The sequence below is a fragment of the Pungitius pungitius genome, chromosome 16 (genome assembly GCF_949316345.1).
Source record: "Pungitius pungitius chromosome 16, fPunPun2.1, whole genome shotgun sequence".
Classification (NCBI taxonomy): Eukaryota; Metazoa; Chordata; class Actinopteri; order Perciformes; family Gasterosteidae; genus Pungitius; species Pungitius pungitius.
In genome coordinates, this window is record NC_084915.1 from 6,411,225 (window position 1) to 6,424,620 (window position 13,396).

Here is a 13,396-nt window from a genome sequence, read left to right on the forward strand (position 1 = left end):
GTTAAAGCAAGGGGCTGAGAAACTATTAGATGGGTCCGATAGTCCCCTTTGTCACCAAATCATTTTAGGGTCAAAGATTTGTAGCAGTTAGCTTCCATTGACTCTGCATCGCAGCCAGAACAATAAAACTAGCTGCGGGTTTCTTCAGTTCGATGCCTGAAGCACTTTAGTCAGCAGATCTGATAAAATTAGAACAATAAAGTGTCACGGCTTGACAACATAATATGCACTTCTCTCCACAGATTAACAGCTGCAGGGAATACTGAGAGAGCCTGTTTCGCATACAACCACAAGTTAGCAGAGTAACTCATACCTTTATTATAAAAAAGTACTGTTTGCTGGCTGTTATATGCATGCACTATTTACATAAGGAGACGGACCAAATGTTACATGTGGGATTGTCCATGAAACAACAGACTAAAAACGCACTAGTACTTCATGAGTTAAAGAGAAAACGGATCCACTTCTCAAATCCATTTTGAAGTATTCTGTGGCCGTTAACGACATCATTATTGTTCTGCATACTTACCACAGAAAGCCAAAAAAGATTACCCACCACTGGATAAAGGATTGTAACACGGCTTGCATTAAGTGCCAACTGTGCTGCTGCTGCTGCTCCCGTAACCGAGACCAAGCCGCAGAGATCCTGTTTGATTAATACTCCTAAAAAAATGTATGACACCGACTGACCTGCTGGAGAGTCACGCCCAATCGTGCTTACCTTAAAAATGAAAAATCATAAGAATCCTGAGTGCCAGTCGTCCATTGCATGCTGTTTCAGGCAGCCGCATACGGGGAGGTGTGTGTGGGTGTGTGTGTGTGTGTGTGTGTGTGTGGGTCAGGGTGGAGAGGGATGCTGTTGCTGAGCATTAAAGTGAGGAAAAAGATACTCAATCAAATTGACTTGATATGCAGTGTGAGAGAGTGAATTAAAGAGAGAGGGGGAAATGGTGCAGCAGGGATGATGATGTAGTTTCTTTTAGCGTATGAATAAAGATATTATTGTATGGTTATGTGAAGACAAAATGCAGCTTGATTTGCTTCGGTCTCCTCGTAGAATTCTTCTTACTCCATTTAGTTTCCTCCTGTGAGTCAGACTGAATGTCCAACGCAGTAGTGGCTGTGGTCATATCAATACTTGCATGGGATCAATGTTTCATTTTCATTGAGATCTGACTGTCGACTGCAGCGGGAAGCCGAGCTCAGCCCTCCTTCCACCCTGCTCTCAATGTCCCATCTTTGACTCAATCTGCTTGACAGAACTGCTGCTCTCTTTCTTTTTGTGTGTGTGTGTGTGTGTGTGTGTGTGTGTGTGTGTGTGTGTGTGTGTTTTTTACAGGGGTGGGGATAAGATTCATTAGGTCTTCCTCCAAATCTGTAAGGTTATTATATACAGCATGTTCTCCAATGATAAGGAAAAACTCTCTTCATATAAGCTGTACTACTAAATATATAATGTACTGTATAATGTTGCATTGCTTTCACTCATAATATTTTTGCAGTATTTCCAGTTATTCTAAAGTATACTACTGAACTGGCTTACACTGTTGGTCAATGCAGAAGGAAATGTAGGCTCGATAGTGTTTTGTTATGTTAAAGTCGGCGGCACACACTAATAAACTAAGATCACAAAGCCACGTTGGCAAATTCCCAAGACGCTCCAGTGTTTGCTCAGTCAGAGACAACCACGACTGTGTCGGGAGATCAGATGCATCAGTCTGTTAAAATAAGCGATTGATTCGGCAAACATAAACAGGAACTTGATGCTGATTAGCTCGCCACATTAATAGAAGATAAAACGTCATGTCAGATTATGCATGTATTGTTTTGTGGATGAGGATTTTTTTGTGGCGTTGCCTCCTGAATGAATCAATGTTGCTTCGAGGAAGTGAGGCGCTTAGATGACGGTGATCAATCAATGAGTGAAACAGTCCTAAGCATCTCTATTTAATAAAATGTATACCAATCAGGGGCCTTTAAGTAGCATTAAGTATCGGCCAGCTACTTCAGCAGAGCTTTCAGGGGGTAAATGACCAAGTGTGCCAGGGCAACATTTCAGGCTAAGAGGTGCTATTGTACAGGGTATTAAAAGTAATCATGAAGTTCCACAACATGACACAATATTGCTCTATTGATTAGCTGATCAGCATATCTGCAGAAATATCACATTGGATTTAGTGAAACGTTAACCTTCTGAGTGCTATGGCTCTACTTTACTCACTATTCCACAAGGGAGGATTCCATGTGATATAAAAATGAGGATAAATGCAGTTTTTACATGTTGACAAATACTGACATTTTTTTTCAATATTTAAGCAAGGGAAAGGTTGACACACTATACAATCGACCCTTTAGCTTACAGGAACTTCTTGCAAACTGATGCAAGAGGTAATTTACTAATTTACTTAGCAATACGTTCAACCAGAACACTATGTCATAATGTATTTGGACATCGTTCCCCTGTATTTCCCTGCAAATACTCTGTACTTGGCTTACACTTACAGAACTGGATTTATTCCATGCACTCACCTAATAAAATACATTTAGCTCCTTCAATTCAATCTGTGAGAGCTTTTGTCTCTCTCTTCCTACGAAAGCTTAACACAGTCCAACCCCATGGAAGCAGGTGTCTTATTGCTATGGCTACGCAAATCATTACCCAGTGCAGGACCAAGAAGGAATCAAGTAATGATTGTTCGAAACTTGAGTGATCAATGTTAATCAGAGAGCTCTAAAGGATACACAAGAAGAATATTTGACAACTGTAGTACTGTACTACTCTCATAGAAAAATAGTTAAAATATTTTAAAAGGGAGATGTTGATTTAAAAGGTCAAGCCGATATCTGGATAAAACTGGACATAATTGAACTTCTACATTACCTCCATAATCCCTTCTGATCCTCACATAATAGACCTTGACATCTCTTATGCGCCTCGTCACACATGCAAAGAAGAAGACAATCTAAAAAGCCTTACTTTTATAGGTCGATTGCTTCAATTCCACGAGTCGTTTTAATATAACATAGGACTTTTAAAGGTAGGCAGTTTAAAGGTACATTTAAATGGCCTCCAGCTACTCCAGAAAAAAAAAAGAATCTGTGACATTTGAGCATCTGAGAAGTAGCTAAACTTGAATTGCAAGTAAAGGAAGGTGGTGGTAAACAAAAGAGAGGGAGGGAGGGAGCCGAAGGAGGCGTCGGGGGGAGGAGGAGGACTTCACCGCTATGAGCACTTTATTTTCAATTAAGTCATCTACTGTAAGTTCACTTTCTTTCTGCCATTTCTGATGAGGCAGGGCCTTCTTCGACTGGAAATTGATTGGTTAGCTAACGTCTGCAATTTTGCTCATTTAACCGGAGATGCACTTCGACGTACAAGGCAAAACGTCAGAAAATAATATGTTATACTCCGTTGAGCAGAATGGTCAATGGAATTCAGTCAGGTTCCTTTGTTTGAGGGAAAGTAATTATGTTTTTGAAGTAATTACCTAAGTGGTAAATAATGAACCTCTACATTATGATTCAAGCGGGGTGTACGAGGCGGTGATGTGTAGTACAGCCACAAAATGTCCAATGTTTAATCATATTTTCTCATAAAAAATGATTGGAATCATTTTTTTATTTGATCATTATTGTGTTTGTATTTCCTGATGTTACATTTCAAAGAGTGTAGTTATCACCACTGCCCCCCACCCTCTTCATATTTTTGTTATTATGAAAATGTTTGATTCTTAATTTATAGTCAAGATTTCTTCAATATTTTAATATGTATTTGACATTGTTTGGCGCCCCGTATTCTGGAATGTAGTGGAATACAGCTTGAAACAAACCTTAGTTTGATTTAGAAAAATTAATCTAAATAATCTAGAAGTGAAATATCTATTAACAATAATACTTTAATACATCATTTCCAAATACATCTCTCTCTATTTCAAAAATAGTTTTACATAAGTGGTTCAACCTTGTTATGAAGCAAACCCAATTATACAGAATCTAATGCATTGCCTGGATTTGGTGTCTCCCTGGTTGTTGTTTTGTTATTTTGAGCACCCACCAGAGGTCCATTTCAATGAAACTATCAATTCTCCGCTGCTCTAATGGACAAATCCTGCATATCCTGCTTTAATTCCCCAAACGGTTGTTGAATGTGGTCTGGTTATTTGCTGAGCCAATATTTCAAAAAGGGAGATGAAGAGGGCAACAAGCCTTTGATAACTGGACAGTGATTGATGCACCGATCAGACCAGGTTTAAGAGATGTCAAAAAGTTCTAAATGGTGGAAAGTCCAGCCAGGAACGCTTTTGTTATGTAGAGCTGTGAGGTTGTGTGGGACGACTTGACACCCTCCAGCATCACAACTAGTCGGCCTCCACCTCAGCAGACTCTGGTCAGCTGAACATCATCAGTCTGCTAAACACGGGGGTCAGACAGCGGTGGGAGACGAGTTCAAATATTTACCCCCCCCCACTACTTCAGTCTAGTTCACATTCTGACGGCTCACCTCTCCCCTTTCTGCTGCTTCGTTCTCTCCACATTGCCAGGACCCGTTTGAGCGCAGACCTCGATCTCCGTCCCATCCTGGAGCAGCTCAGGAAAGGGTTCTCTCTTTGAAAGGCCCCCCCATTTCCTTTTGCATTCGTTTTTTGTCTTCTAGACAGCTTTGGACCAGAGAGTCATTCTACTGTTAATAAATTATATTTGTGTGTGTATAGAGCCCAAGACAAATGCAAATAAATTACATGGACAATAATGATCTTGAGTAAATTAGTGTAAATATGAAGATTTCTTCGCTTTTCATCCAACATTGTAGACTTGGTTTAAAGCATATACTCACTTTCTCTTAAGACATTGGACCTTAAAACAATGCTGGAAGAAAAAACATTCAAAGTAAACGAACAAGGGGTTTACACAGCAAATAAAGACATTGAGCAGTCACTTCAGCCGGATTATTTGACTCTGTAGGCCACCTCTCAGTAACTGCACACTCAAACAGTCATGTTTCAGATTTGGCTCCATACTTTAATGCATAGACTGCAAAATCTGAGAAGCTCCAGGAATCTGTTACACCTAAATCCTCGATCTGCCAAGATATCCACTTCACACTTTAATCGAATACCCCCATACCGAAAAGCTTTTAAATCATGAGAGGAGAGAAGTCCGATAACTAAGGGGGGGGGGCGTACGGTAAGAGAGTGGGAGGAGAATATAACAAAGAATGTGTCCACCATCACACTAAAACATACCTGGCACTGATAAACAGGCCTCTATGTGCAAATTATTATTTATTTTATATAATATTTACTATCAAGTGGGTTTTAAAGCTACTCTGAGCAAAATGACATCCTCCACAGATCATACGTAGAGCGGCCTTTTGAAGGGGTTAACAATGAAGAATTGTAATTAAGTGCACTTCCCCTCGTCAGACAGCTCTACGTAGGATTTGTCGAGGATGTAAACATTTTGCTCAGAGTAGCTTTAAAACTTGATCCAAGACCTTTCTGAGATGATTCATAACACACGTGTTCTCGAGGGCAGATCCAAGACGGGCCAGTTCACCCAGCCGGAGGAATAACACCTCCAAGAAATACTGCTATAAAGAATCTGTATCCGCACAATAACACAGGCCATTATATTTACATTAAAACATTTCACAGCAACATTTTAGGACAATTGGATTAACTGCTACACACTTACATACACCTAAATATATGACAAATTTAAGCAATTTTAATTTTTATTGATAACAGCAAGCCGGGTCTTTTACATCGTTGACAGTGAATGGAATAGAAAACACATTGAAATAAATTCTTGTCATTTTCTTCACATTTAGACAAACTTCTTAAAGACCAGCCAATGTCTGTGTGGATGTGGAATTTCTTCTTACTTTTCCACAATTATGAAGTAACAGCTATTCGACCTAAAGTAGCGTTGATTTATCCATTTTGAGGATCTCCTAAAAAGAACCACGTTCATTCTAAAACATGAAGATACCATCAATCTGGAGACGTATTCATGTTTTTAAAGTGTTTTAAAAATGTTTAATAGAAAAGTGAATTATCGAAGTGGTCGCACAATGGCTTTCTATCTAGTTACAAAGGCTGAAATGAGCCCTTGCTATATTGTGCCCGTTGATACAAAGTTTCTATTCAGCAATGGCTCTTCAAATATATGTAAAAAAAAAAAAAGAAACACCGCGAACAGCTATTCATTAAGTGTTAAAAAACAAAACTGCGTTACTTTGGAATGGAATAAGAACGATCGATCCCTTTGCACCATGTTTTAAAAATTAACACCCAAATAAATACAGGAAACATGTGGAATGCATAAATCATTTCAGGGACGAGAGAAATGATTGCAAATGTGATGCACAAGCAGCAACAAAACGTTTCACAAATAGCCTTGCTGGTGACGTGTTTCCTTGAGGAGTTTGCATTTTAAACTCCTTTGGTAATCCCAACAACACCTGAAATCATCCGGGCGGATCAAAACAGTTTTACCATGCTCTCTCTGGACTTGCCCACTCCAACCCACTTCACTGAAATAAAATGTAAGAAAAGACAAGGTGTCAGGTGTCAGGTTCGGCAAAGCGTTTAGCAATTTGGCTGCAGTGTATCCATTCATGTAAAAGTGGCTCTTTAACAAACCTGGCACTTGCAGGAAGTTCTCGATGAAGCGAATGTAGTTCTGTGCCTTCGGCGGCAGCTCCTCGAAGCCGCGCGCCGACTCGGTGCTGCAGCACCAGCCGGGCAACGTCTCGTAATCCACCGACACGCGCGTCAGAACGTCCATGTTCGCTGCAGCAGAGGCACATTGGCAACGTTGGGTGAGCGATTCGTTTGAATCGGGTTTACAGTTCAGTCTCAACAACACACGGGACAGCCCCCCCGACACAGTTTATTATGGGAGGTGATGCTCCAGAGCAGCCTGTTCAAGGCAGGACAGCTTTCCCGCCTTAAAAAATAAAAAAAAAAAGCACTACGCACATTTCTGTTTTTTTAGATCTGTGATTTAAAAATTGTTGAATCAACTAGTTGACAAAATCAGGACAGTCGACCATGAATTACTTTGGTCAAGCTGGATAAATGGAAATATGTTTCCTGTAAAAACAGAAATGTAAACCTTAATTGTTAACAAAAAAAGTTAATACAATAATTCAAATAACAGTTTTATAAATCAACACAAAGCGCCCAATCAGAGGTCCCTTACTCCAGAATGTAAATCGATCTAACTGTTGAAAGACTGCGGCACAAGCAGAGAGCACTCGGAGAAACAGATCTGGATCGGGGAAAAAGAGCCGACTCAACCATTCAGCACCCCACAGATGATAAATACAGAAGCGCATCATTGATGACATGCTGGCCGAGAGCAGCTAGAGTCACAAACAGTTGCCTCATCCTCCTCTGCATCATTGGCATAATAATTCAATTTGCTCTGTTTGACAGTGCGAGCAGAGATGCGCAGAAGATAAACGCTCCATCGAATCTGCTAAAAAATAGATTTTCGAAAAGCCAAGATGTTGCATTTCCCGCTAGTAGAAGCTGACCTGTCGAAAATAACACATTACGGAGCATTACAGCTAGAGTAGTCCTTCTGAAAATGATAATTCCTTGGAGAGGACAGGTCCTTTCCTGTGTTTACAGTTTGTTGATCGATGGACGGTCTTCGACATGAAAATGTATCAACCAAAGATCAGTCGAGATAAAACATGACTGCATTGTAGTCTAGAGTACAAAAAAATAATAATTGTGAATTGATATGACAAAGCCTTACATCTGCTCAAAGGCATGAGGATATTCTGTTTAACCATTACCATTATAATACCATATATAACTTGTATTTTGGGATGTGAAGTCTGAAACAAAAAGACAATTTAAGAGGGTATGAATTTCCATGATTTGTGAGGTGCATCTTTTTTTTCTTTCAAGCCATTAATTGTACAAATAAACGACAGACAATACGGTGAGCCAATGCAGGCCTACTTTTCATTCATCTCTGCCCCCTACCTAAATGCAGTGCATATATCCAAACTATTTATTCTGTAATGGGCGGACAAAGAGCTGATCTGTAAAACATTGAAAGAGTTTTAGCCTACCGGGGAAACTTGGTAGAGGTTCTCCATCGACTTTATAGGCCACTCCCACTTTAATCTCCGACAACGTGTCCAAAATGTCCAGCTTGGTCAAGGCAATTCTGCAAGGAAAGAAGTCCGTCCGTTTACCTGTGATAGGGCTGAACTGCAGCTTCACTAATGTCATCAGCAGGTGGGGGTGGTTTTCTAAAAGGGCAAAACAGTTCCTTACGCAGTAAAGCCATTGATCATGTGGGCGTATCTGACCAAGATCAGGTCGAGCCAACCGCAACGCCTCCTCCGGCCCGTCGTCACACCGAACTCTCTCCCTTTGGTCTGTAAGAGTTCTCCAGTCTCCTAAAATACAACAAAACAAGCGCTCATCTATGAACGGGAAAACAGAAACACAGCAACACGTTTCCTTAACCAAAGAAATACGTGTTTGGGGATACGGTGCTGATTCAGCTCGTTTTGTGTCGGGACAGTCGGCTGCACGTGCCCTTTCCCAGTGACGTCCGGCGTGTGGAAGCTGCTCAGTACAACCGCACTCCTCTGCCGCTGACCACTGAGCAGCTGGGACTTTAGCCTCTTAAATTAAAAAAATAGACTGCAAAAGCTGGCAGACTCTCCCCCCCCCTCTCCCACAAAAGCTTCTCCCGGGCCGTCTCCTCAATTTGAGCTGCCTCACGTCTGACCACAAGTCTGTTTCTGACTTGGAACTGGGAAGCTGACGCCATTGGTGTTATTTTGACTCAGGGGAACTTACCAGACAAGACAGCTTACATTATTTACTCACCATCCTTTCATCCCTGGATGTTTCCAGGTGATGAAATGATGGTGAGTTTCCAGGATTTTGCCATAGTTCCCAGTGAATTTGATAATCTTTAAATCTCAACTCGATGTCCTCTCAGTCCAATGTTTGCCCTACCATTAGAACAGGGGAGAACCACCCCACCTGAAATTACTATGGTAATTTGTATCATTTGTTTCATGCTCTGTAGTTCCACACTGACATGAATATGTTGAGAATATGTCTGAGTCGCTCGCAGCAGCGAGGCAGAGAGCACCAGAGTGACCCCCACCCCCCACCAAAAGTTGAAAACCATGGGGAAACACTGCAGTTTGATGACATTGATCGTTCATTAGCAGGAGCCTTATCATCAACAAGTTGGAAAAAGGTTTTATTTTCACTCACATTATCCTGCTCTGTTGGGAAAGCACCGACGCCCACCCTGGTGGTGTAGGCTTTGACGACGCCGTACACTCGGCCAACGTATGACGGAGGCACGCCAAGACCAGTGCACACTCCGCCCACCGTGCAGTTAGAAGACGTCACAAAAGGGTACGTGCCTGCACAGAGAACAGCAATTTAACCTAAGAGGGAGAGTCGTCAGATTTGTATTCATAATTGACTCCGCATACAGAGGGGCTCACCAAAGTCAATGTCCAGCAGAGCAGCATTGGCTCCCTCCACCAGGATTTTCTTACTGGGACCATTGAGAGCTTGGTGCATAAAGTACACCCCGTCAGTCACCAGGGGGCGCAGTCTCTCTGCAAAACCCTAAAGAAATAAAACAGTGACCAGCATGTTACTAGAAGAATAAAAACGCTGAATTTTACTCAGCAATGACTACCAATTACAACCATCCAAAATCCACAGGAGTAAGGCAACAAAACAAGTACAATAAGTTCAATATAACAATACCATCATCCTGACTTATTTGTTTCAATCTAAAAAAAGTGGCATAACCGAACAAGATATAAACAAATTAATAAGATTTTATAAGTGTAACATTGTCTGAGTAGTTGGTAACACTAATGATTTTCTAAAAAAAAAAAAAAGGTCTGACATGAAAAAGACCTATTGTCAGAAACGATATTTCCAGGCACTGAATGTGTAACCTGTCCTCTCACCTTTAGCTGCTCCAGTTCACTGTCAACATCCAAGTTAAGGTTTGGATACATCGTCAGGAAATGTTCAGCCAACATGCGAAACCTGCAAAGAGGACAGAGTTTAAAAGGCTGCTGGCACACATTCAAAAAAAACCTTTATGTGCATGCCTTTTGTACGCAACAGCAGAACCTAACTGCACACGACATTCAGAGCATCATAACGCTTCTGTCTCAAGTCGTGCCACTTGGTGAAGATCGAGACACTACATTTATAAGGGCAGCACACGATGACGCTTAATAGAACCATGGACCCCCTGATGTCTAAAATGTGATTTAAATGTCCTCAAAATGTTTTCCTGAACTCTTGAAACTTGAACCTTCAAGCGGCACCCTCTTGTTATAATGGAAGGGTAAACCCTTGTGAGAAAATGAAAGGGAATGAAATTTGAAGAAAGACAAACAAAAAAACTCACTTGTCCTCAAAAACCTTGAAATCTGACACAAGGTCACAGACTCGCAGACCGTTACGAGCGGCTTTGGAGGAGTACGCAGGACCAATACCCTTTTTAGTGGTTCCCAAACTGGAGGACAAGTAAAAACGGCAAAATTAATTTCCATACAAACCTATATAAAACAATCACTCCAATTCATGCATCATAATATAAACCTTAGAATAAAATCTATACAGTATTTAAGCTAGAGGAGATTTACTTTTTCCCTTCTTGTTGCTGCCGCTGCTGCTCCTGGATTCCATCAACAGCTTGATGGAAGTTAAACACTGGAGGGAGGGGGGGTAGAAAGGGTTGTCAATTTTTTAAAAAAAGGACTTTTTTTAAATTAAAGAATCTGAATGAGGAAATGCTTACTCACCGAGGTGGGCACGATCAGAAATCTTTAACCTCTCCTCCCAACCTTGTAATCCTGCATGCGATTCAACACATCCCACATTACATGTTGGCTAAACCTCGTCTAAATGATTAGTTATCATCTCATCCTACAAATTTCACAGCAGGTTTCAAGCGTTAGGGACGCCTCAATGTATTTGAAGCCAATACTAATATAATGCTTTCCACTTTTATGTTATAAGATAATGATACACATTTCTAAAAGTCTCACAGCTAATGAAAATAAAACATACCGTGTCATTTTATATTCTAGTGGTTATTAAGTCCATAAGTTGAATTAAGTGTGATGAGCAGCTTATCCCCCTGCATGGTCAACTTTACAATAATAATAATAATTTTAAAAAATGTGTGAGAAAGGGGTGAAGTTTGAGTAGTGTTAAAGCGATTTGTGTGGTCAGGTAATTTAGCATAATAACCCTGCTTCATATTTTTAGTTTACCTTTGCCTTTCTGCAAATTCTTTTGAGCCTCCTCAAACAGGCCTGGGAGGTGGATCACAACCCCATTGCCTGAAACACGGATGAAATATCATACTTAAACAAACCACGTGAGGAATAACGTCATTGAGCCGTGAAATTGAGACACTTCTCATGCCGCTTGTGTTTTTCATCAAGTTTCATTTACACAAACAAGCTATATTGTAACCAATGGTGTGAACAACTGTTCCTTAATAGTTCCTATTTCCATGTTTTCATAGTACTAGAAAAACATCTAGCGAAAAGAGGAAATGCTGAATCAAAAGAACGCAGAGTTGTATGTAAATGATTGTGTACGTACACAAGCATACTCTAAACAACTGGTTTATGCAAGTGCACTGCATAAACCAGTGTGTGTGTGTGTGTGTGTGTGTGTGTGTGTGTCTATATATGCAGTGCCTCATACCAATGAAGGAGACGGCATTCTTGTTGAGCACGCCGCTGGGCAGCAGGTGGAAGTCGTACTCCACGGAGTCCACCACCACCGTGTGGCCCGCATTGTTGCCTCCCTGCAGGGGAGGGGGGGGGGGGGGTCAGCTCGGTGTAATGGGGGTTTTTACACAGCAAAACAGCAGAAACTATCCACCCAGGGAGGGGGATGAGGTCGCCAGTGGGTGACATTATTGAGCTACGCTAAGCTAATTAAACAAAAAACAAAAAATCTCAATTTCTGTTAAATGTCGCTGGGTTAAAAGCGGAAGGGAGAGGAACAGCTGGGCAACAGCTGGCGGTCGGTTTGTTACATACCAGTCAGTGGAAAGACATCGGTGTGTGGGGGTAACATTACATGTGCTAGACGAAGAGCAGTTTTAGCGACAACCTTATGAGGTAATGTAAGGTGTACAGGCAAACCTTTCTTATTAGCATCTACTTAGCACCAACTTAGCACTTCAACATCCGGGATATCAGACAAGGTTGTTGACGTCGGAGCCGGATCATTAATATTTAACTGCCGCTGCAAAGGGGGGGACTATATCTACCAAACAAGCCGTAGTACAGAATGGCGGGCTTTTAAATAACAGCCATCGCACGAAGCCGTCCGTGTGAATGTTTAAATCGACAGAGTAGCTGGGTACCTGGCACCTGCATACAATATCCGCATCCATCGCGAGCAAGTCCACAACTTTCCCTTTGCCCTCGTCGCCCCACTGAGCTCCGAGCACAACGGTCACTTTGTTCTGCGGCTCCTTCGGGATGCGGAGGGAAGGATCGTGCGAGACACTCTCCCGCAGCCGCTTAACGACGGGCTCCCCGTTGAGGGAGACGGTCTCCCGTCCGTTAACGTTGGCCTCGGTGCTGTCGGATGCCATGCTGCTGCTGCTCTGCTCTTCACACACCGGAACGTCGTTTTACCGCGTTTCTCTGCGTCACGGGAAGTGCTCGTGCGCCACGTGGCCACCAGGTGGCCGTGTGTCTCCCCATACCCTTGGTCCTGAGTCTCGAAATACCGTTAATCCGTTAAGGCGCAGTTATAATAATTCATTCTTATTAACTATGTCTATAATCAATTAACCTACCAATCGACATTATACGTAACTCGATGTCTTTGTTTGTTTAGCTCATTATTATTAAATGAATGACCTTCGTGGAGGCTACGTCACTATTTACGAAGAGTACACGAATGCAGAATGATTCACTTCTCTCGACTTCCGCATTCGCTTCAGTCAACGGGCAGATTGAACCCATCAGTAATATTTGTTTTTCCCCTGTTAGCAGCTCAAATATAATGCTTCTCATAAACGGCCATTGCCTTTATTTACCACGTCTCAGGCACTTTTATTTGATTCGAAATTGAAGGCACATCATCATTTTAATGATTAGCTTCGAGGCATTAGTAATGTCCTTGGTCAGAAAGAGTCACTCAACCTCAGAGGCCACATCGAATAGACATAATAGGTCTGCTGTCTTTGCTGATCGCACCCAGCATGGATTCAACAATGTCTCCATCAGGCTACCAGGTAGAGCCCGAGGCGGCTGTTTCATATTGTGTGTACACTCCTTGTGCATATTTCAATATAGATTTGAATTTAATAACACAGCTGACAAGGTGACCCA

At 41.6% G+C, this 13,396-nt stretch overlaps 1 protein-coding gene across 1 annotated transcript; it reads right to left on the minus strand.

Annotated features, from left to right (window-relative positions):
* Positions 1-6,151: 6,151 nt before the first annotated feature.
* adssl (adenylosuccinate synthase, like) lies at positions 6,152-12,906 on the minus strand. Its single transcript, XM_037468084.2, has 13 exons — positions 12,418-12,906; positions 11,748-11,850; positions 11,306-11,374; positions 10,832-10,882; positions 10,673-10,739; positions 10,435-10,542; positions 9,983-10,064; positions 9,503-9,629; positions 9,264-9,418; positions 8,301-8,425; positions 8,093-8,190; positions 6,645-6,794; positions 6,152-6,535 (listed from the first exon to the last, which is right to left on the minus strand). Exons 1-13 carry the CDS (start codon positions 12,649-12,651, stop codon positions 6,483-6,485), a joined length of 1,422 nt encoding a protein of 473 aa, XP_037323981.1. The 5' UTR covers positions 12,652-12,906; the 3' UTR covers positions 6,152-6,482.
* Between the last annotated feature and the right edge of the window lie 490 nt (positions 12,907-13,396).

Excerpts from the sequence above, each read along its gene's own strand:
- adssl (XM_037468084.2), bottom strand. The coding sequence starts at position 12,651 with ATGGCATCCGACAGCACCGAGGCCAACGTTAACGGACGGGAGACCGTC. Across the intron at positions 11,851-12,417 it reads ATATTGTATGCAGGTGCCAG|GGAGGCAACAATGCGGGCCA; the intron begins GTACCCAGCTAC and ends CCTCCCCTGCAG. Across the intron at positions 6,795-8,092 it reads ACCTCTACCAAGTTTCCCCG|CGAACATGGACGTTCTGACG; the intron begins GTAGGCTAAAAC and ends CCTCTGCTGCAG.